The sequence below is a fragment of the Plecotus auritus genome, assembly GCF_963455305.1.
Source record: "Plecotus auritus genome assembly, chromosome: 7".
NCBI classification, from domain to species: domain Eukaryota; kingdom Metazoa; phylum Chordata; class Mammalia; order Chiroptera; family Vespertilionidae; genus Plecotus; species Plecotus auritus.
In genome coordinates, this window is record NC_137774.1 from 52,468,785 (window position 1) to 52,491,141 (window position 22,357).

General features: G+C 41.9%; 1 protein-coding gene across 3 annotated transcripts in view; it reads left to right on the forward strand.

Moving 5' to 3' along the window:
• The first annotated feature begins 8,064 nt into the window (after positions 1-8,064).
• ZNF287 (zinc finger protein 287) overlaps positions 8,065-22,357 on the forward strand; it is a 58,690-nt gene continuing 44,397 nt past the window's right edge. For 2 of the 3 annotated variants that reach the window (XR_013961124.1, XM_080678697.1), the window contains exons 1-5: positions 8,084-8,309; positions 9,218-9,811; positions 10,501-10,601; positions 12,066-12,192; positions 12,683-12,769. Coding sequence is in view for 2 of the 3 variants with exons in the window: in XM_080678697.1 (XP_080534823.1) it covers positions 9,409-9,811; positions 10,501-10,601; positions 12,066-12,192; positions 12,683-12,769 (718 nt within the window). In the remaining variant the exon portion in view is untranslated. Of the gene's footprint in view, positions 8,310-9,217; positions 9,812-10,500; positions 10,602-12,065; positions 12,193-12,682; positions 12,770-22,357 lie in introns of all 3 variants that reach the window. The other variant, XM_080678696.1, reaches the window with a different exon arrangement.

The window sequence follows — 22,357 nt, forward strand, 5'->3', positions numbered from 1 at the left end:
CTGGACCTTGAGAATGAAATGGACAAATTCCTAGAAAAATACAATCTCCCAAAACTGAATCAGGAAGAATCAGAAAACCTGAATAGGCCAATAACAACTGATGAAATAGAAGTAGTAATCAAAAAACTCCCGGCGAACAAAATCCCAGGTCTGGATAGCTTCACAGGGGAGTTTTACCAAGCCTTCAAATAACAACCAACACCTATATTCCTCAAACTATTCCAAAAAATCCAAGAGGAAGGAACACTTCCAAGCTCTTTTTATGAGGTCAGCATTATCCTAATTCCAAAACCAAATAAAGACACTATAAAGAAAGAGAATTACAGGCCAATATCCCTGATGAACATAAATGCTGAAATCCTCAACAAAATATTAGCAAATCGGTCCAGCAATATATTAAAAAGATCATACACCATGACCAAGTGGAATTTATTCCAGGTCTGCAAGCTGGTACAATATTCACAAGTCAAAAAATGTGATACATCACATAAACAAATTGAAGGATAAAAATCACATGATCATATCAATAGATGCAAAAAAAGCATTTAATAAAACCCAGCACCAACTTTTGATAAAAACTCTTAGCAAAGTGGAAATAGATCATACCTCCATATAATAAAGACCATATATGACAAACCTACAGCCAACATCATACTCAATGGGCAAAAACTAAAACCCTTTCCTCTAAAAACAGGAACAAGACAGGGATGTTCGCTTTCACCACTCTTATTCAACATAGTACTGGAAGTCCTAGCCACAGCAATCAGACAAGTAAACATAAAAGGTATCCAAATTGGAAAGGAGGAAGTAAAACTCTTATTATGTGAGATGACATGATATTGTACATAGAAAACCCTAAAGACTCCACCAAAAGACTACTAGATTTAATAAAGAATTCAACAATGTAGCAGGATACAAAATTAACACCCAGAAATTGATGGCATTTTTATACATCAATAATGAACTCTCAGAAAAAGAAAATAAACAATCCCACTTATCCTAGCAACAAAAAAATTAAGATACTTTGGAATAAACTTAACCAAGGAGATAAAAGACTCATACTCAAAAAGCTACAGTATGTTAAAAAAAAAAAGAGAGATAGAAGAAGATATAAACAAGTGGAAGGATATACTGTGTTCATGGGTTGGTTGAATTAACATCATTGAAATGTCCATACTACCCAAGGCAATCTACAGATTCAATGCAATCCCTATTAAATTACCAATGGCATATTTCACAGATCTAGAACAAATACTCCAAAATTTTATATGGAATCAAAAAAGACCCTGAATAGCTGCAGCAATCTTGAGAAAGAAAAACAAAGTTGGAGGGATCACAATACCATATATCAAGTTATACTACAAAGCCACTGTTATTGAAACAGCCTGGCACTGACATAAGAACAGGCATATTGATTAATGGAACAGAACAGAGAACCCAGAAATCAACCCAAACAATTACATGCAATTAATATTTGACAAAGGAGGCTAGAGCATACAATGGAGTCAAGACGGTCTCTTTAATAAATGGCATTGGGAAAATTGGACAGATACATGAAAAAAAATGAAACTAGACCACCAACTTTGAGAATAAGCCAATCACAAGAATAAACTCAAAATGGATGAAAGACTTAAATGTAGGTGGGGAAATCATAAAATTCCTAGAAGAAACCATAGGCAGCAGAATCTCAGACATCTCTCATAGCAATATGTTTACAGATACATCTCCTAGGGCAAAGGAAACTAGGTATAAAATAAACAAATGGGACTACATCAAAACAAAAAGCCTCTGCACAGCAAAATAAATCATCCACAAAATGAAAAGGGAGCCCACTATATGGGAGAAAAATATTTGGCAATGATACATCTGATAAAGGGTTAATATCCAAAATATATAAGGAGTTCATACAACTTAACAAGAGGAAGACAAACAATCCAATTAAAAAATAGGCAAAGGACCTAAAGAGACACTGCTCCATAGAGGACATACAGATGGCCAAGAGACATATGAAAAAAACTAGAGGCCCGGTGCACGAATTCATGCACCAGTGGGGTCCCTCGGCCTGGCCTGCGGGATCGGGCCAAAACTGGCTCTCCGACATTCCCCGGGGCATCCCGGATTGTGAGAGAGTGCAGACCAGGCCGAGGGATCCCACCGGTGCAAAATCAGGGCAGGGGAGGGACACGGGAGGCTGTCCAGCCGTGGAGGGACTGCAGGTGGGCTCCAGGGTGTGTCTGGCCAGTCTCGCTCAGTCGCAATCGGCCAGGCCCCAGCAGCAAGCTCACCTACCAGTTGGAGCGTCTGCCCCCTGGTGGTCAGTTCATGTCATAGCGAGCGGTTGAGTGGCCTTAGCATATCATTAGCATATTACGCCTGGATTGGTTGAACAGCCGGACGACCGGACACTTAGCACATTAGGCTTTTATTATATAGGATGCTCAAAGTCACTGATCATCAGAGAGATGCAAATTAAAATGACAATGAGGGATCACCTCACATCTGTCAGAATGGCTGCCATCAACAAATCAACAAATGACAAGTGGTGGTGAGGATGTGGAGAAAAGGGAACCCTAGTACACTGCTGGTGGGAATGCAGACTGGTGCAGCCATTAAGGAAAACAGTATGGAGTTTCCTCAAAAACTTAAATATGGAACTGCCATTTGACCCAGTGATCCCACTCCTAGGAATATATACTAAGAGACCCAAAACACTAATCAGAAAGAATGTATGCACCCCCGTGTGCATAGCAGCACAATTTACAATAGCTAAGATCTGGAAACAGCCCAACTGCCCATCAGTAGATGAGTGGATAAAAAAGCTGTGGTACATTTATACCATGGGATACTATGCAGCAGTAAAAAAAGAAGAATCTCTTACCCTTTGAGACAGCATGGAGGGACCTAGAGAGTATCATGCTAAGTGAAATAAGTCAGTCAGAGAAAGACAAGTATCACATGATCTCACTCATATGTGGAATCTAAGTAACAACATAAACTGAAGAACAGAGTGGATCCAGAGTCATGGAAGCATGGAACAGAGTGTGGAATCTTGGAGGGAAGGTCGGGGAGGGTGGGTGGATGGGAGGTAGTCAATGAAAAACCTTGTATGCATTTATGCATAACCCATGGACACAGACAATAGCATGCTGAAGGCCTGGGGTAGGAGGGCTGGGACAGGTTGGAGGGGGTCAATGGGGAGTAAAGAGGGAATTATGTAATATTTTCAACAATAAAAAATTATTTAAAAAATAAAAATAGCCATAGCTGGTTTGACTCAGTGGATAGAGTGTCGGCCTGCAGACTGGAGGGTCCCGGGTTTTATTCTGGTCAAGGGCATATGCCTGGGGTCGAGCCTGACCCCCAGTAGGGGGCATGCAGGAGACAGCTAATCAATGATTCTCTCTCATCATTGATGTTTCTATCTCTCTCTCCCTCTCCCTTCCTCTGTAAAATCAATAAAAATATATTAAAAATTAAAAAATGGAAAAATATCCTTGCCCAGCAGTAGTGGCTGAGTGGTTGAGTGTCAACCTATGAACTAAGAGTTCACAGTTCGATTCCTGTTCAGGGCACATGCCCAGGTTGTGGGCTCAATCCCCAGTATGGGGCATGCAGGAGGCAGCTGGCCAATGATTCTCTCTTATCATTGATGTTTCTATCTCTCTCTCCCTCTCCCTTCCTCTCTGAAATCAATAAAAATATTTTAAATAGATCCAGAGACATGGAAGCATGCAACAGACTCATGAGTCTCAGAGGGAAGTAGGTGTGGGAAGAAAGTGACCAAAGAACTGATATGCATGTATGTAAAACCCATGAACACAAACAATAGTGTGATAAAGGCCTGGGGAGGGGGTGGGAGCAGAGTTGAGAGGGTTAATGGGGGAAAAGTGGGACAGCTGTAATACTTTCAACAATAAAGATAAATAAATAATAAATAAGCTGCGGGGCATGTGCACATTGGAATACTATGCAGCAATAAAAAAGAAGAATCACTTATGCTTCGTGATAGCATGGATGGACCTAGAGAGTTATATGCTAAGTGAAATAGCCAGTTAGAGAAAGACAAGTTTCACATGATCTGACTTATATGTGGAATCTAATCAATAAAATAAACTGATGAATAAAATAGATCCAGAGGCATGGATGAAACAGACTGACAGATCTCAGAGGAGAGGGAGAATGGCAGTGATGGGAAGATATTAACCAAAGAACTTTTATACATATATGCATAGCCCAAGGGCACAGAAATAGTGGGGTGATGGTCTGGGGTGGGACAAGTGCTGAGTGGAGAGAAGAAAGGAGGGACATTGGGGGACATGTGTAATACTCTCAATAATATAAATACATCAATACTAATAAAAGAGAAAGATGCAAATTGACCATACCTCCATGACACCCACCAGCCAATCAGGAGTGAGTATGCAAATTAACCCAACAAAGATGGCGGGTTAATTTGCGTACGCAGCATGGAGCAAAGACTGAAGGCTCCGGCCCGAGCAAAGACTGAAGACTGAAGAGGCTTGGCCTCTCCGCTGCAGCCAGAGCAAAGGCCTGGGTCCTGGGTGCCAGAGGAAAACCGGTGCCAGCAGCCAGGGGAAGGAAGGCCTAATGCACGAATCTTCGTGCAATGGGCCTCTAGTATATTTATAAAAAGAGAGAGAGACATGAATCTCTACCATCCCCTCTAGGATGTGATGCTTTTTTTTAATTTACATCTTGACCAGGGATGAAGTAGGGAGGAGTTTCACAGCATTACACTTGACCTTACCCATTTTGACAGTTTTTACCCTACAGGCTAAGAAACCAATTTGAGTTGCCAACTACAACTACATTTATTCTGATTGTACATTCAAAGTCTTGGGAAACTACCACTAGATGGGACACTGAACACTATTGACCTACCATTAGACAGGACTCTACTTATTACCTGGCTCCCATATTCCTCCATTCTAACTAGAGGTCAACATGATGCCTCAAGTCCTTAAATATAGCCTTGAAACTTGTCAGTACTCCTCTTTTCCCAGTGTAACTGTAGGTTCCTTTGGGGGAGGACTGGAAAATCATCACCACATATGTTTGATGTGATGTTGCAGGGGCCGTCCTTCTGATAATTTGGCTTCTTTAGTCAATGGGTTATGGGTCTGAAAACTGCTTGAGGTCTGTAAATGGGGCAAAAGACTATGACATTTTATTTACCTCAACCTCTTAATCATCTACCCTTTGTTCCATTTGGTGATATAGATTGCGCACCACCCATGTTGTCTGCCCATATGTTGTACCTGTAGAGACACCTTGTTCTTTGTCTCCATAGCTCTCTGAAGATAAAGTATTTCCTCTACTTTCCCATGCCCCCTTCCATTTTGATCTTACTGCTCATTATGCTCATTGAGCTCACCTTTTTTCTGAAGGTTAAGTGCTACCCTCAGGGAGTCCAGTTCTGTAACAAAGCCCCTACTGTCAGCCTCAGCCTGCAGAGGACAGCCACCACTGAACTTTTCAATGATGCCAGTGCCCCCTCCCATTAGCACATTCTGTACCTAACAGAAGGTCTTCCAAGCCTTCCAGCTCTATATATTCTGATTCATTTTCAAGCCTAATATACTCTGCCTGTTCTTGGTACTTAACGTCTCTGAGCCTTGCAACCCCTTCTTTCATCATTTGTCAAGCAATTCTGGCATTTCTGCTTCCATCTATTTCTCCAAGCCTCTAAGGGTCCTAGCAATACATAGCACCATCTCCTGGCATCCTTGCCAGAATGTTTACACCTTTATCACAGGACTATAAACATATCAAATATATCATTTTCAATAACCTCGCCAGTACTCAACTATAGGTTCTGCCCTCCTTGATTCAGCATCCTCAGCATCCAGACCCATATACTCTTCTGATTCCTACAGATACAGTTTGGCTAGGGCAGTGGTCGGCAAACCGCAGCTCACGAGCCACATGCGGCTCTTTGGCCCCTTGAGTGTGGCTCTTCCACAAAATACCACGTGCGGGCGCGCATGTACAGTGAGATTGAAACTTCGTGGCCCATGCGCAGAAGTCGGTTTTCAGCTCTCAAAATAAATTTCAATCGTTGTACTGTTGATATTTGGCTCTGTTGACTAATAAGTTTGCCAACCACTGGGCTATGGTCTGCAGTAACTTCAGGGGGTAGTGCTTTTTTATTGATTTTAGAGCAAGAGAGAGAGAAACATCAATTTATTGTTTCCCTTATGTATGCATTCATTGGTTATTTCTTATTTGTGCTCTGACCAGGGATGGAACCTGCAACCTTAATGTATCAGGACAACGCTCTATCCAACTGAACTACCCAGCCAGGGCCCAGGGGATAGTTCTTTTCCTCCCTTATTAGGCCCAACATTTTCCCTGTTGGGTTCTGTGGTGACTTGACCCTAGTTATTGGTAGTGACCAGGAGGGGAGGAAAGAGTAGATAGTGAGAGGGGAACAGGTTTTATTGTAAAGTAGAGGCCTCTGTCTCTATCAATTCAAGTGGGCCACTTTTGCAGGCCCAGAGAATTTAGAGGGATTGGTGTTTTGAGATGTTAGCCTACATTAATCCAAACGTCCCCATCCTGCATCTCAGGGTTCTACTCTTTTCCAAGCAGGTCCTGATCTTGGCAATGCCAACTTTCTGGGGCTGAGAATTCAACCTTATCTGAAGTTATGCTGCTCTTACATTTTACCATCCGGCTTCAAGGAGCCTCTGATCTCCACACTTTTCCTTAAATTGGTGATTAACCACCTTCTCAGCCTTTCCTTGTCAATAGTTCTCAGTAAGAGACATTCGATTCCATAGTCCTTAAGATGGCTACCTGCCCAATCTCACAAAGATTTGAGATATAGCATCCCCAAGTGAATTCCCTTCCATCAGTACCCCATCCCCATTCTGCACCAGTGACAGTTTTAATAATAATGCTATTACAGCCTCACATGCACTCTCAGCACTGCACCAACCTCAGGTGATAGTGCCCTCACTGCCAGCAAGCTGGCTGCCAGATTAGAATATGGTTGAACAGTGGGAGACTGTAGCCTAGCCAAGTTTGACACATTTGCCTTGTGTGGTAACTTTAGGACTCTCTGACACTCCTCGCATCAAGAGTTGGGGTCTACATCTACCTCTGCTTGATTCTGCATAGACTTGTAACTGGTTTGACTGAGAGTGTGATGGAAGTGATGCTATGAGACTTCCAAGGGAAACCTCTCTCTTGGTTCACTAGAAGACTGCTCTTGAAGCCTGGGGCCACCATGTGAAAAGCCCAACCACCCTTGAACTTCGTGCTGGAAAGGCCACAAGTAGGCACTCAGGTCAAATCCAAGCTGAGTTCATCCTTAGGCCACCTCAGCCCACGCACAAAACATGTAAGGAAGCCTTCTTGGAAGTGGACCCTCGCAGCCGTCAAATCACCTCCACTGGGGCTCCAGACAGTGCAGCAGAGAGCCACGCCCCGGGTTCCCCTTCCAAATTCCTGAACCACAATAATGCTTGTCCTTTAAAACCACTAAGTTTAGCAGTGGTTTGCCCAAACAGCATTAGATAACACGAACACCTGGGCTATGTTTTTCTATCCTTTTCTTTTCAAGCATTTTGTGTATGTTTTGAGCCTCTTGTAAACAGCATGCTTTCGGATATTGTTCTTTTTTCCAATCTGAGAGTCTCGGAATCAGATTCCTGAGGAGGGACTCAGAACCTTTAACAGTGAGTGTCCGCTTACAGTAAAGCCCCAGCCAGCACTTGGGGCTTTTCACCTTTAGACCCACATCTCCTCTCCCCAACCTTCTGGGAGCTCTGGCACCTGGTTTACTCTGGTTAATTAGCGGAGGCTCCAACCCTCCCGCCCACGCGCTTCTTCACCCACAACATGCTGTGGAGCTCCTGCACCTCCAAGTCGTCCCTGCCTCTGACCAGGACAACTTGGAGTAAAGTCCCCTTGACTACCTTGAAGGCTAACCAGCAAGTCGCGGAGCTAGGCCGGAGGAGGTTGCCATGGCGACAAGTCCGCAGAGAGAGAGGCGAGCCGGGGCGCGGCTTCCGATTGGCTCGGCGGACACGCAGCGTAGGCCTCGCGCACATGCGCAGTGGCTCCCAGGCGAGGTCTTGGCGGACCGGAGGCGCCGTGGGTTCCCCGCCGGGCCTCTCGGAACTGGGGTGGAAAGCGCGTTCCAAGCCAAGACGCCCGTGCTCTCCGGGGAGGGCAGTGGCGGACCCAGAGGCCCCTCTGCAGCACGGGACCGAGCCCGCCGCCAAGGCCCGCGCCGGCCGCCATTGTTGCCGGGGCCTCCGGCCTCACCGTCCCGGCGACAGGTAATGATGTCACGGACGCCCGTGCTGGCGGCCTGCGGGGAGGTGAACACGAGCTAAATGCTGCTAGGGGGCGGGGGAGGGGGGGGTCGGTCCTCGGGCTGAAGAGGAGCTCGGAGACCTGCTGGAACGGGGAGGCGACAGGCGGCAAGGTCAGCACATCTGCTGTGCAGGACCTTGTGAACAGTTGGCCTTGGTGACACGGTTGTGGTTGAGGAGGGCTCAAGAGCTGGAGCCTGTGGACAGGTGTTATGAGTTCTTCTCCCGGTCAGGCCTGTTGGGGGTTTTCTTCCGGCATCCTGGTTTCAGTGTGTTCAGAAGGAATTGTTTCCTTTAGAAAAGCATGTAAGGGCTTCAGATCACACCAACCTCTTCTTTTTTCCAGTCCAAGCGGCTGGTCTCCCCAGACGTCAATGAAAAGCTAGAATAGGCCGAAATTAATATGCAAAGGCAGGTAAATGGCTCGCCCTTTATTAGGAGTCTAAAGATAGAAAGAAAGGAGACCATGGTAAAGTCTGTATGGTTTAGGGGGGTGGTGGAGGTTGTGGTGTGGTTTTTGAGTGTTTTTGTTGCTATTAGTCCTCACCCGAGGATAATTGTTTCATTGATTTTTAGGAAATGGAAGGGAGGGTGGGGGGAGAGAGAGAGAAACATCATGTGAGAGACACATTAATTGGTTGCCTCCCACACGTGCCAATCAGGCTGGGGAACAAACCTGTAACCCAGGTACATGCCTTTGACTGGAATGGAACCCTTGACCCTTCGGTGCCCTCCAACCACTGAGCGCACTGGCCATGGTGAAGTCTGTATGTTTCTTTCTGTGCACACTGGATAGTCTATTTCTGTTTGTGTATGTGTATAGGAGAGAGCACAATGAATTCTTGAACTTGTGGTCTATTCTTGTGTTTTAGGGTCCCTTAACCATCACTGCAAGTAGTAGGCTCGGAATTTGTAACTAAGGCTGATAATTCTACCTTGACTCTGTTGTGCCTCTGGCTGCAGCAGCCCTACATATAATGTCCTTGTGGCTCTAGCATGAGACTTCAAGCAGTTGGCTCACCACTAGAGAAATAAAGGATATTGCCAGATTGACTCTCCTGCAATGTCAGCCACAAACAAGAGGATGACCAGTTCTTCACGCTCCCAACTCTTTCTAATGTGGAAGCCAGACAAGGCTCAGAGTGGACCCAACAATGCAGAAAAGGAAACCCTTGCTTCAAGACTCCTGCGTGACACTGAGACCTGTCGACAGAATTTTAGGAATTTTCCATACCCAGACTTGGCTGGTCCTCGAAAAGCATTGAATCAACTCCGAGAGCTCTGCCTGAAGTGGCTGAGACCTGAGATTCACTCAAAGGAACAAATCCTGGACCTGCTGGTGCTGGAGCAATTCCTGACCATCCTGCCTGGGGAGGTTAGGACTTGGGTAAAGTCCCAGTACCCAGAGAGCAGTGAGGAAGTAGTGACCCTGGTGGAGGATTTGACTAAGATTCTAGAAGATGAAGGTGAGAATTATAGAGCATAGAGGGGAGGAATCGGTTAGAGAAGACAACAAGCATATTATAGAGCAGCCTGTTAACAAAATGGGGAGAAGGAAGGTCAGTGAGGGAGTGAGTACAGGCTTGAACATGATCCTCATCCTGCGTGCTATTCCCCTTCAGATTTCTTGGAACCACAGACACATTCTCTAAACCTAGAGGAGATGTGTCATAAAACAGTGATCAGACACAACCAGATTTCCCCCTTGGGAGCTCTCAGGAAGTTTACCTGCAGAGGTTTGAACCATTCTGCCAGTAAATTATTTGCTTTTTGAATTGGGTTTTATAGTAACACTTCCAAATAGGTAGAAAAGGGTCCAGATAACATTTGCTTATTAAGTGAAGATACAACTCACAAAATTTACATCACATGAGGATTTAGTAGAAAATTGTGAATTTGGTATACTTAAGAGTGCCAGAGCAGACTTGTTCTCAAAGCCTGCACTGATGTCTTAGGACAAATCCTTGCTTCTTCCTGCTGATTTTTTTAAGTAGGGGTGCTGTGTTTGCTTTCCTTCTGACTTCTCACTTTAAGGAAATAGAAGCATCTATTAAAAGATGGATGGATGAGAGGGAGTGAGGGAGGGAAAATATAGGCATCTATTTGGCAATTCAAATAGGACTTATCTCCAGCATGGTCTCTTTCTCTTCCCTAGCTGCTCCTCCAAACTCTGCCTTTCCCCAAGAGATCCCAAAGGAAGATCCCAAAGGAAGACATGCTTTCCAGGCTGGGTGGCTAAATGACTTGGTGACCAAAGTGAGTTTTAGTGTCTTTGGTGATTTTAAAAAGTCTTCATAGTGTGTGATGACCTTTTCTTTCCTGTCCTTCTAACTTCTGTGACCCCAAAAATCCTATCAAGGACCTAAGCCTCAGTTTTTCTCTTTCAGTCACATTGGCCTATTAAGGTAGATGAATGCCCTGTGTAGGAAATGGGGATGCCTTTGTTCACTTTTGTACTTTAAGGCAATAATAATGGCATTGAGGTTAAGGGATTGACCTGCACAGCCAAATCGATCTAGATTTCGTTCCTGGTTCTACCATTGACCTATAAGTTGGGGAAAGATACTTAACCACCCAGCTTGAGTTATTCGACTCTAATAAATAGAATATTCCTCTATGAGGATTAAATATTATGAGACTTGTTACCTTGTGTTGTAAGTAATAAGATCACAGTAGGGTAAACAATAGTTACTAATATTATTTTTCCTCATGAACAAGTGATTAAAGGCAATGTATTATATGGAGTTACTTTTGATCATTAGTCTATTTTATTTTAAGGAAGAGCAACTCAGGCCATTTTAAGAGAAAGATTTACTGTAAAAACATAGATGGTCTGAAATTGGTAATCATTATAAAATTATTTATAGGTAATATGAATGTTTACCTGAAAAATCTAGGAAAATCAAGGGAAAAACTGTTAAAAACAATAATAAAAATTTGAGTGAAGTGACTGCTACAGTAAATCGCATGCAAAAATTAATCATTTTATACATAAAAATCAGATAGATGATAAAATGAAGTAAAATATTTCATTCACAGTATTACCCCCCCTTTCAAATTTAAAATAGGTAGAACTAAGCAGAGTATAAATTTTGCAATACCTTCATGTTCTGTATCATTCTATAGGATGTGAAAGAAGCCGTGAATATTGTAAAAAAAAGTTCTCCCTAACTTATAAACTTAATATGATTTCAAAATCCCAATATAAGTTTTTAAAGAAACGTAGTTTATTTAAAAACCATGTAAGTGTACTCAAGAATTTTTTTAACAAAAGGAAGAAAACCAAAGAGAGATGTGAAATGTATCTAAAAGTACAGCAGATAAATAGTGTGGTGAAGAAAGAAAGGGCTCTGCATCTCATCATAGAGCACACAGAATATCAAAGTTTCAAATTATAACATATTGACCTTATTCTTAAGGCAGAGCTTGAAGAGTAAAACCATTTAATTCTGTGTCATCTATGTTTAAAACTCCTTCTTCTTTAAGATGAAGCCACCAATGTATGCACTAGAGGCAATTGAAAACAATAGTTCCACTCTATTTTCAAACTTCACTTTAAAGCCATTCGGGTATGCTCATCCATACATTGGGTGAAAGTTTTGACTGCAAAACTTTTAGGGCCCTACTAAAGCTCAAGATTCTATGATTCTCTCCACCACACACCTACCTGGTATTATCACTATCACTTTCCTGCTAGTTAAATTATATTTGATGTTTTAGGAATCAATGACATTCAGAGATGTGGCTGTGGATATCACCCAGGAGGACTGGGAGCTAATGCGTCCTGTACAGAAGGAATTGTACAAGACTGTAACATTACAGAACTATTGGAACATGGTTTCTCTAGGTAAGCATCATCTGCACCCACCTTGCCCCTGCCTAGCCACTAGAGTATCTTTTTCCCCCCTCCATTATTAAAAACGGGTTGGACCTGTAAAGTATTTTGCTAAGAATGGTGGCCTAGAGATCAGTTGTGCTCATCCCATTTGGGCACAGAAGTAGCTATGTTCTAGTCCCTTATCCCAAGGGAAAGGTTTCTGAGTAGAAGATCATTGAAAACTGATGCGCAGTGTCACAGGGCTACCACCCAATGCTGTGCCTTGCTCATTTCCCTACTTCCCCTATGATCTCCTTCCCCCATGATCTCTAAGCAGATATCCTTCAGGGTACCAGGGATTTTTATCCTAGCTCTGAAAAGGACAAGGACCTAATTTATTAGGTCACATCCATGAACTATTGTTTTCCTGTAGGGGTCTATCCATTTGGAGAAATCAGGTAATAAAATTTGAACAAATGTTTATACCCAGGATAAAACTCATTATATTCCCCTTGAACAGGACTTACAGTTTACAGACCAACTGTGATTCCTATATTGGAAGAACCATGGATGGTGATGAAAGAAATATTAGAAGGCCCTACTCCAGGTGAGAGAATCAGTGGTGGATGAGAACCTCTGCACTTAGACTATATTACCCTGAGTGTGGTGAGATATATTTTTAAATATGGCCAAGTCACTTTCCACAAAGACATCCAGTCTCAAGAACACTTTCTTGCAGAGACCATCTTGAGGAAAAGATTTTCCAGACATCACGTATCCCCTTATGTCTCATGTATCCTTCCCCATGACCCTTGAGTCCCGTCCCTTAGCCTTTGTCTGAGGCTTTCATTGTGCCATCGTTCCCTCACTCTCACTTAAGCATGTATGAATGTCTTCTGAAGTCTTTAAGTTTCAAACCTTCTATTTGAGTTTCTTTCATTTTATTTACTGACAAAACTTTATAGCTCCCTGCCTCTACTTTCCTAACTCATTCCTTTATTTTTTGTTTTCTAAGTATTTGAGAAGACAATTTATTCACAAGATCATATTTTTAATATATAAAATATATTTTTCAATTTAAAGTATATTATTTATTGATTTTTAGAGAGAGAGGAAGGAAGAGAGAGAGAGAAACATTAATCTGTTGTTCCACTTTTTCATGCATTCTTCGGTTGATTCTTATATGTGCCCTGAACAGGGATTGAACCCACAACCTTGGCATATTGGGACAATGCTCTAATCAACTGAGCTACCCAGCCAGGGCCATTTTAAAATTTTATACGAAGTCAAACAAAAGTCTCGTACTTGTGTACCACATTCACCCAGTTCCTACATCTCCCTAACACACAACCACTGTTATTCGTTTTTAGTTTATTCTTTAAGGCGTTTATATTGTTTTGTTTGCATATAAAGTCAGTATGAAAATATTTTTCTCCATTTTCTAATATAAATGGTAACATACTGTACACATAGTAATGTACTTTGCTTTTATTACTTAAAAGCACAGCTTGATAAGTGTTCCAAATGGGTATGTAAAGAGCTTAAATACCTGCATCAAATTTTATGTGTCTCTCATACTTTATTGAACCTGTTCCCTGTTGATAGACTTTTTGGTGGTTCCCATTCCTTCCTTCCTTCACAACTTTATTTTGAAAGGTTTCAAACCAGTAAAAAAGTTGTAGGATCAATACATTGAACACCTATATATTTTTTTTAATAAATCTTTATTCAGATTATTACAATTGTTTCTCCTTTTTCCCCCCATAGCTCCCCTCCACCCAGTTCCCACCCCACCTTCTCCCCTTACCTCCCTCCCACTGTCCTCATCCATAGGTGTATGATTTTTGTCCAGTCTCTTCCTGAACTCCCCCATACCCATTTCCCCCTGAGAATTATCAGTCCACTCCCTTTCTGTGCCCCTGATTCTATTATATTCACCAGATTATTTTGTTCCTCAGGTTTTTAATTCACTTGATTTTTAGGTTCACTTGTTGATAGATATTTATTTGTTGTGCATAATTTTTATCTTTACTTTTCTCTTCTTCCTCTTCTTTAAGAATACCTTTCAGCATTTCATATAATACTGGTTTGGTGGTGATGAACTCCTTTAGCTTTTTCTTATCTGTGAAGCTCTTTATCTGCCCTTCAATTCTGAATGATAGCTTTGCTGGGTAGAGTAATCTTGGTTGTAGGTTCTTGCTATTCATCACTTTGAAAATTTCTTGCCACTCCTGTCTGGCCTGCATAGTTTCTGTGGAGAAATCAGCTGACAATCGTATGGGTGCTCCCTTGTAGGTAATTAACTGTTTTTCTCTTGCTGCTTTTAATATTCTCTCTTTGTCTTTTGCTCTTGCATTTTAATTATGATGTGTCTTGGTGTGGTCCTCTTTGGATTCCTTTTGTTTGGGGTTCTGTGCGCTTCCTGGACTTGTAAGTCTATTTCTTTCACCAGGTGGGGGAAGTTTTCAGTCATTATTTCTTCAAATAGGTTTTCAGTATCTTGCTCTCTGTCTTCTTCTGGCACCCCCATAATTCTGATGTTGGTACGCTTGAAGTTGTCCCAGAGGCTTCTTACACTATCTTCAACTTTTTGGATTCTTTTTTCTTTTTGCTTTCCCGGTTGAGTGTTTTTTGCTTCTTTGTTTTTCAATTCTTTGACTTGATTTTTGCATTCCTCAGGTCTGCTGTTGGGTCTCTGTATAATATTTTTTATTTCAGTCAGTGTATGTTTAATTTCTAGTTGGTCCTTTTTCATATCCTCTAGGGTCTCGCTAAATTTATCAGCCTTTTCTAGGATATTCTTGAAAAGCCTTATAACCGTGGTTTTGAATTCTATATCCAGTCGTTTGTTTTCCTCCATTTCTTTCGTTTGTGATCTGTTTCTTTGTCGCTGCATTTTCACTGCTTTTCTGAGTTGGTAGGGTAGGTTTGTGTGCTAGGTTTCCTATATGGCCCAGTGGGTTGGCCTCCCCAGTTAACCTGAGGTGGATACTCTTGGTGCACCCCTTTGTGGACTGTGTGTACAGCCTTGTTGTAGTTAAGTCTTAATTGTTGTTGGTATCACTGGGAGGAATTGACCTCCAGGCCAGTTGGCTGTGAGGATCAGCTGTGTCTATGCTAGGAGAAGTTCGGTGCTGGAGACAGCCTTATAGGATTAGACTTGCCAAATTGCAAAAGCCTCTGTGCTCAGCTTGGATGGGGTGGAGTCTCAGGGCGGAGCAGACAGTCTTGGCTTCCCGTCAGCCTTGCCTTTGCGAGCGCGCGCCTCCAGACCTCTGCCTTCCCCGGCTCCCGAGTCTCCACCCGAGAGTTCAGATTCCCCCCACAAGAGCGTGGGTCCCCAGGAGCTCGCCTGGAACTGGGGTTCAGTGCAGTCAGAACTGGGGTTCAGTGCAGTCAGGAGCTTCTGACTCCCTAGCAGAAGGGAGTCAGAAGCTCCTGACTGCACTGAACCCCTGTGGCAACCTCCGCAGCCTTTGTGCACACTGGTGCGCGTGCCTCCAGACCCCTGCCCGCCAGGGCTCCCCTGGGTCTCTCCCGGGTCTCCAAGTCTCCGGGTGCCTTTCTCTCTACTTGACAGTCCAGACTCCCCCTGTATGAGCCTGGGTCCACGGAGTTTAGCCCGGAACTGGGGTTCAGTGCAGTCCGAACTGGGGTTAGTGCAGTCAGGGCCTTCCTTCCCCCTCCCACCAGAGAAAGTCAGCCAGGCTCTCAGCCACCCTTCCTCTCTGCGCGCACAAAGACCCTTTGCCGTACCTCCAATTCTCTGTGAGCTTTTCTCTTTCCTTCTAGTTGTAGAATTTCCACTCAGCCAGCCTTCCTGTGGTTCTGGATGGTGTCCGTTCTGTCTTTTAGTTGTAGTTTTGAAATTGTGCGAGGCAGCAGTTTAGGTGCTTACCTATGCCGCCATCTTTGTTTCTCTCCTGAACACCTATATATTTTGTATCTGGAATCACCATTTATCATCATTCAGCCTCTATTGCCTTATTTTTTATTTTTTATTGATTTCAGAGAGATGAAGGGAGAGAGTTAGAAACATCAGTGATGAAAGAGAATCATCGATTGGCTGCCTCCGGCATCCCCCTGCCCCCTTCCCCAGGGATTAAGCCTGCAACCTGGACATGTGCCCTGACCAGGAATCAAACCGTGACTTCCTGGTTCATGGGTCGACACTCAACCACTGAGCCACACCAGCCAGGCTGCCTTATAGTTTTTCCATTGATTTTTTAGAGAGCGTGGAAGGGGCGGGGGTAGAGAGAGAGAGAGAGAACATCCATGTGAGAGAGACACATCAATTGGTTGCCTCCCGCACACTCCCTGACTGGGCTGGGGATGAACCTGCTAACCATACACGTGCCCTTTACTGGGAATGGAACCTACGACCTTTTCGTGTGCGAGCCAATGCTCTAACCATGGAGCACACTGACCAGGGCTGCCTTATCTCTTTACATGTACACACACATACTTTGTTTTTACAGTGAACCATTTGAAAGTTAGTTGCAAGTATCATATCATCTCTCCCCTAAATGTTTCAATATATATCTTCTAATAACATAGACATTCTACATAAGTACAACACCATTGTCTCCAAATGTTTAATATTTAAATAATGTTATCTAATTGATGGTCAAATACTTAGATTTCTCCAGCTGTCCCAAAATATCATTTATAGATGTTTTTCTCCCCAATCCAGGATCTAGTCAGGAATTGCATGTTCGACTTGGTTATCAATGTTTTAGTCCCTTTTATTTTATCTTATTTCTTCTTCTTTTTTTTTTAATATGTTTTTTATTGATGTCAGAGAGAGGGAGAGGGAGAGAGAAGCATCAATGATGAGAGAATCATCGAGATTGGCTGCCTCCTGCACACCCCCTACTGGGATCAAGCCCACAACCCAGGCACATGCCCTGACTAGGAATCGAACTGTCACCTTCTAGTTCAAGCCACACTGCCTGGGCTCTTAGTCCCTTTTAATCTAGAACTGTGCCCCAGCCTTTCCTTCCTTCCTTCCTTCCTTCCTTCCTTCCTTCCTTCCTTCCTTCCTTCCTTCCTTCCTTCCTTCCTTTTTCTTTAATCTTTCATGATGCTGACTTTTTTTGAAGGATCCAGGTCAGGTTTGTTTGTTTTTTAATAACCCACATTTGCTTGAATATTCCTCATGATTAGATTCTGATTAGATACTTTTGCCAAGAATACTTTATAGGTATGGACTTCTCATTGCATTTCCTCAACAGACACATAATGTAATTTTATCTCATTATTGATAATAATTTGGTTAAGGTGAGTTCAGGATCTTCCAACATCACCATCATGGACCGCCTCAATGGGAACCTTTCAAACTAGTGTCCTTTTCAGATATCACCATTAATCTTTGAGCATTTCCTTGCTTTCTGGCACAAGATATTCTTTATGTCACCTTGGGCCTACCTTAGACCTATAATTTCTCTAAGGAACTGAAAATAGTGCTTAGAAACTAGGATTTGGGCAGTATGTGTACTCACTACTATGAGGTATCATTGCTTCTCAATCTGTTCAGTAGATATGTATATATATATATGTATTATGTATGTAGTTTCAGGGGTTTGTTTTTTATTCTCATGAATTTATACTGATAACTCTAATTCCATTTTGTATTTTCCCATATTCCATTGTGTATTTTTTTTCCCATACAATGAACAACCTGGTTCCCAACAACATCAGTATATTTACCCACTTGCTGTATCATAATAAACACAAAAATGGTTTGGGGAATATCAGTATCATACAATAACAAACTATCTAAGTTCAGAGTTTTTCAGAGTCCTTTTTGTCCTTATATATATTCCACTGAGGGTATACAGAACACTTGGTTCAAACGTTACTTGAATTCTTCCTCCTACCTATCTATATATTTAAAAGGTTAATATGCTAAGTATCCATCGGGTAATGTTGTCACATAGCAACGCCCGGCTTCCTCTCCCTAGCAACTAGCCTCCTTGTAGTTTCTTCAGCCCAGGAACATGACTTGCTTTATAGCCATGTGCAAACATTTCACACTGTAACCAAATGTCTGTGAGGCGTTTTCCTGTGACTCATCTCATTTGATCCTCACAGAAGTCCTGGAAGAGGTAGATAGGAGACTTGGTGGAATCCTATTTTCTTTTCATTAGCCAGAAAACTGAGATTTAGAAACCTTTGAAACTTGACCCGACTGAAGAGAAGTAAGAAATGGTGGACCTTGAAAATGACTTCAGATTTTCTCACTGCGCAGAATATAGTCAAACACTGCTGCAGTTACATATTTTACCCTTTGTTCTCCCTGTGTGATCTACAATAATCTGCTTCATGTTGATATTTACTGCTGTGTTGCTGACTATTACCTGAAAGAGAAGTTGTACTTCACTGGGCTGGCAGAAGTTTAGCTAAATCAGAAAGCAGTCTAGTTAAGCAAGTTTATTCTATATATATAAAAGGCTAAGTTGACTCACACATGCGCAATACGTATAAAGCTCTTGCTGGCACCAATCACACGCGTGTGTTTCCATCTGTCATTGTTGATCGTGAATTTGGTTGACACTTCTATTATAGAGAAAGGGCAAATAGCGATACTAAAATATTTCTTCTAATTAATTTCCTTTCAATGTGCACAAATTCGTGCACCGGGCCACTAGTTGTAACATATACAGCTAAGTTTGTTTGATTCTGTTTGTGCTCAGTTTTAGTGTTTTCTTATTTTTTTATTTTTTTCCTTAAACTGTACATTTTTGAGTATATAAAAACATTAACATGGTTCAGAACTCAAAACTATGTGGAAAGGTGTACACTCTCCAGTGTCACCCCAATAAAGTCAATAAAAGGTAAAAAAAAAAAAAATTTTTTTTTAAAGAAAGATACACTCTCATCTCTTCTGCCCTGTTCCATCCACTCCCTGTAGTTAAACATGTTCATTTGTTTCTGGTTTGTCCTTCCTATGTTTCTCTTTGCAGAAATCATAAATACTAGTATAGTCATATCTCCTTTCGTACACTAAAGGAGCACTCTATATTCTGTTTGCATTTTGCTTTCCTGTTTTTTTAAGGCACTGACTTCTAGTGTGTCTACCAATATTGACGCTGGACTATAGCATTGCAGTAAATTAAACAATAGTGACACTACCTTAGAGTGACTTGATTCACTTTTTAAACTTCATCTGATTTTTTTTTTTTTTACTTTATCTGGTCATTATGTATTTTAAGGGTCACACTAATTGAAAAGCTTGTTCTCATAATTTATGGCTTTATTTGCCTTGGCAGAATGACATAAAATATACCTGTAGCACACTAAATTCTTTGGGGAATGATTTCAATGAGAAAACATACATGGCATAATAGAAATAAGCCTGAACTAGAGTTAGGATAGACTTCTGAGTGGTACTGTCCCTCTGGAAGCACTCTACGTTGACATCTCAGCATGGTTTTTTAGATTATTCAGGTAGCATAAATTAGGGTTGTAAAGCCACAAAGGGAGCAGTTTATGGTCATGTATTTTGAGAGGACAGTTTTCTCCTGCCAAAAACACCAAGACTGAAAAAGGCAAATTCCTTTTTGTATTTTGTAGAGGTGAGGTTTTTTTTTTTTTATTTTGCTTGTTTTCTAGCCTGTCCTTATACAGAGCATAATACAGAGTGTATAGACTCCTGTCAACCTTCCCTCCTAAAGCTTAGGATTGGGCCTTAGGCTCTTTCTTCTGGTCCCTGAGCCCCTTGCACCCTCAAAGTGGAATCTTAAGGGTCATCAACAGGTTTGAGGATCTGTCACAAGCAGCCAACTTGAGCTCTTGCTGATTTCCTATCTTCTTGTCTTTACTTGATTTTTGGCTTCTGAAAATTTTGTTTTCTTTCCATCTCAGGGATATAAGTTGAACCTTTGGTTAGGATATCTAATCAGTCATATTTTAGGAAATGGAAACTTTGATAACTCACAAATAGAGTAGTAGTATTTATTGGTCTTCAAAGGCCAGTCTTGTCTCAGAACTTTTATAGGTTCCCCCCCACACACAGGGTCTAGCCATTCTTTAAGGTTCAACTCAAATCATGCCTCCTTCCATCCCCAATGCTTTCCTTGATTACCTGAGTCAACACTGATCTCTTCTATTAGAGCTGTACCATTGTTTGGCCCTATTGACCAGTAGATACTTATTACTTCTAATCAATTTATTCTGGTTAGTTATATACACATCTTTAAGCTCTGCTTAATTATCTCAAGTTCTGAACTTCCAATAAATTGAATGGTTTAAAAATGTATGCTTTAGAGTAGTAAATTCATCATGGTCATCTTTCAGACTTGTTACTTTAAGCTTGTTAATTATAACCTTTAGTATTTCCTTTTCAGGTATATGAAATAGTCTATCATAGATGGATTCTGATTACATAGAAGTTAAACTCAGCTTCTGGTATTATCTCATTGTGTGTTGTGTGTGTGTACATACATGCACACTCACATATTTACCTACACAGTCCGTTAACATTCTCATTTTGTTTCTTTTGGGGGTGGGAGGAAGTAACAAATCTGTTTTGAAGAAGTTGTTTTTAATTTTTTTTCTATAAAAGTAATAGAACTACATTTCTAGTGCTAAACAATAAAAGGCATAGCCAATCCTAGATAATAAAAGGCTAATATGCAAATCGACTGAATGGCGGAACGACCGGTTGCTATGATGTGCAGTGACCACCAGGGGGCAGATGCACAACACAGGAGCTGCCCCCTGGTGGTCATTGCGCTCCCACAGGGGGAGCACCACTCAGCCAGAAGCCCTGAGCCAGGCTCACAGCTGCAAGCGCAGTGGCGGTGGTGGGAGCCTCTCCCACCTCCGTGGCAGCACTAAGGATGTCCGACTGCCGGCTTAGGCCCGCTCCCTAAGCCATCAGTTGGACATCCCCCAAGGGCTCCCGGACTGTGAGAGGGCGCAGGCTGGGCTGAGGGACCCTCCCTGCTTGCATGAATTTCGTGCACCAGGCCTCTAGTTTATTAAATATTAGAAAATACTTTTGAAAACCTATAATTTCATTGTTAGCGTTTTGGTAATATTTGTCTATGAGTTTTTAAGCTAGTTATGATACTGCTTTTTTTATTTAACACTAGAGGCCCAGTGCACGAAATTTGGGCACGGGTGGTAGGGGGGGTCCCCTCAGCCCAGCCTGCACCCTCTCCAATCCGGAATCCCTCTCACAATCTGGAACCACTGACTCCTAACTGCTCACCTTCTTGCCAGCCTGGTCGCCCCCAACTGCCCCCCCTTTTGGCCTGGTCGCTCCACGCAGTCTGTTGTTCATTCATTTGGTCATCCCTCACTAACCCCCCTGCCGGCCTGGTCACCCCACGCAGTCTGCTGTTCAATCGTTTGGTCGTCTCTCACTAACTCCCCTGCTGGCCTCGTCGCCCCATGCAGCCTGCTGTTCAGTCATTTGGTCGTCCCTCACAACTCTCCTGCCAGCCTGGTCACCCCACGCAGCCTGCTGTTCAGTTGTTACTGTGAGGGCGTCCTGACCAATTTACATATTACCCTTTTATTAGTATAGATTAGTCCTAACCATTTTCTAGTATCAACTCTGATTTTTTAATTGAAATCAAAGTAATAAAAATAGTTTGTAAATTCAAGCAGCACAAGAAAGCCAAATGAAATATGTCTCCCTCCTCTCACCCATTACTAAGACCTTTTCCCCTTAGATTATTACCATAGTGTATAATGTGTATAAATGTATGTGTGTATGTTTTATTTATAAGATATGTAACATATCTTTACACAGGTAGATTCTTGCTCTACATACTGTTATATACCTACCTCTTTTTTTTTCACTTAATAATACATCCTGCACATCTTTTTATATTAATGTACATAGACCTACCTAATTACTTTTATCCGTTATCAATATTCCATTATCCCCTATGCTAGCTACTCCTTTTTTGATGGTTGATTCCATTGAATGAATATGTTTGTGTTTATTATACTTTGATCTGAATTTTAGAAAGTTTCTGAACTATTTGGTATTATTTTTGCTACATTATAAATTCCATATTTAATTATTTCATTAAATAATTCTTAATGTTTGTAAGTTATATGTTTCCCACCCGATCTCGAGAAAGGTACTGTAACTTAAATCTGTTTTAAACTATCATAATGGAAACATAATAGACATCAACAAATACAGGCATACCTCACTTTTGTGCTTCACTTTATT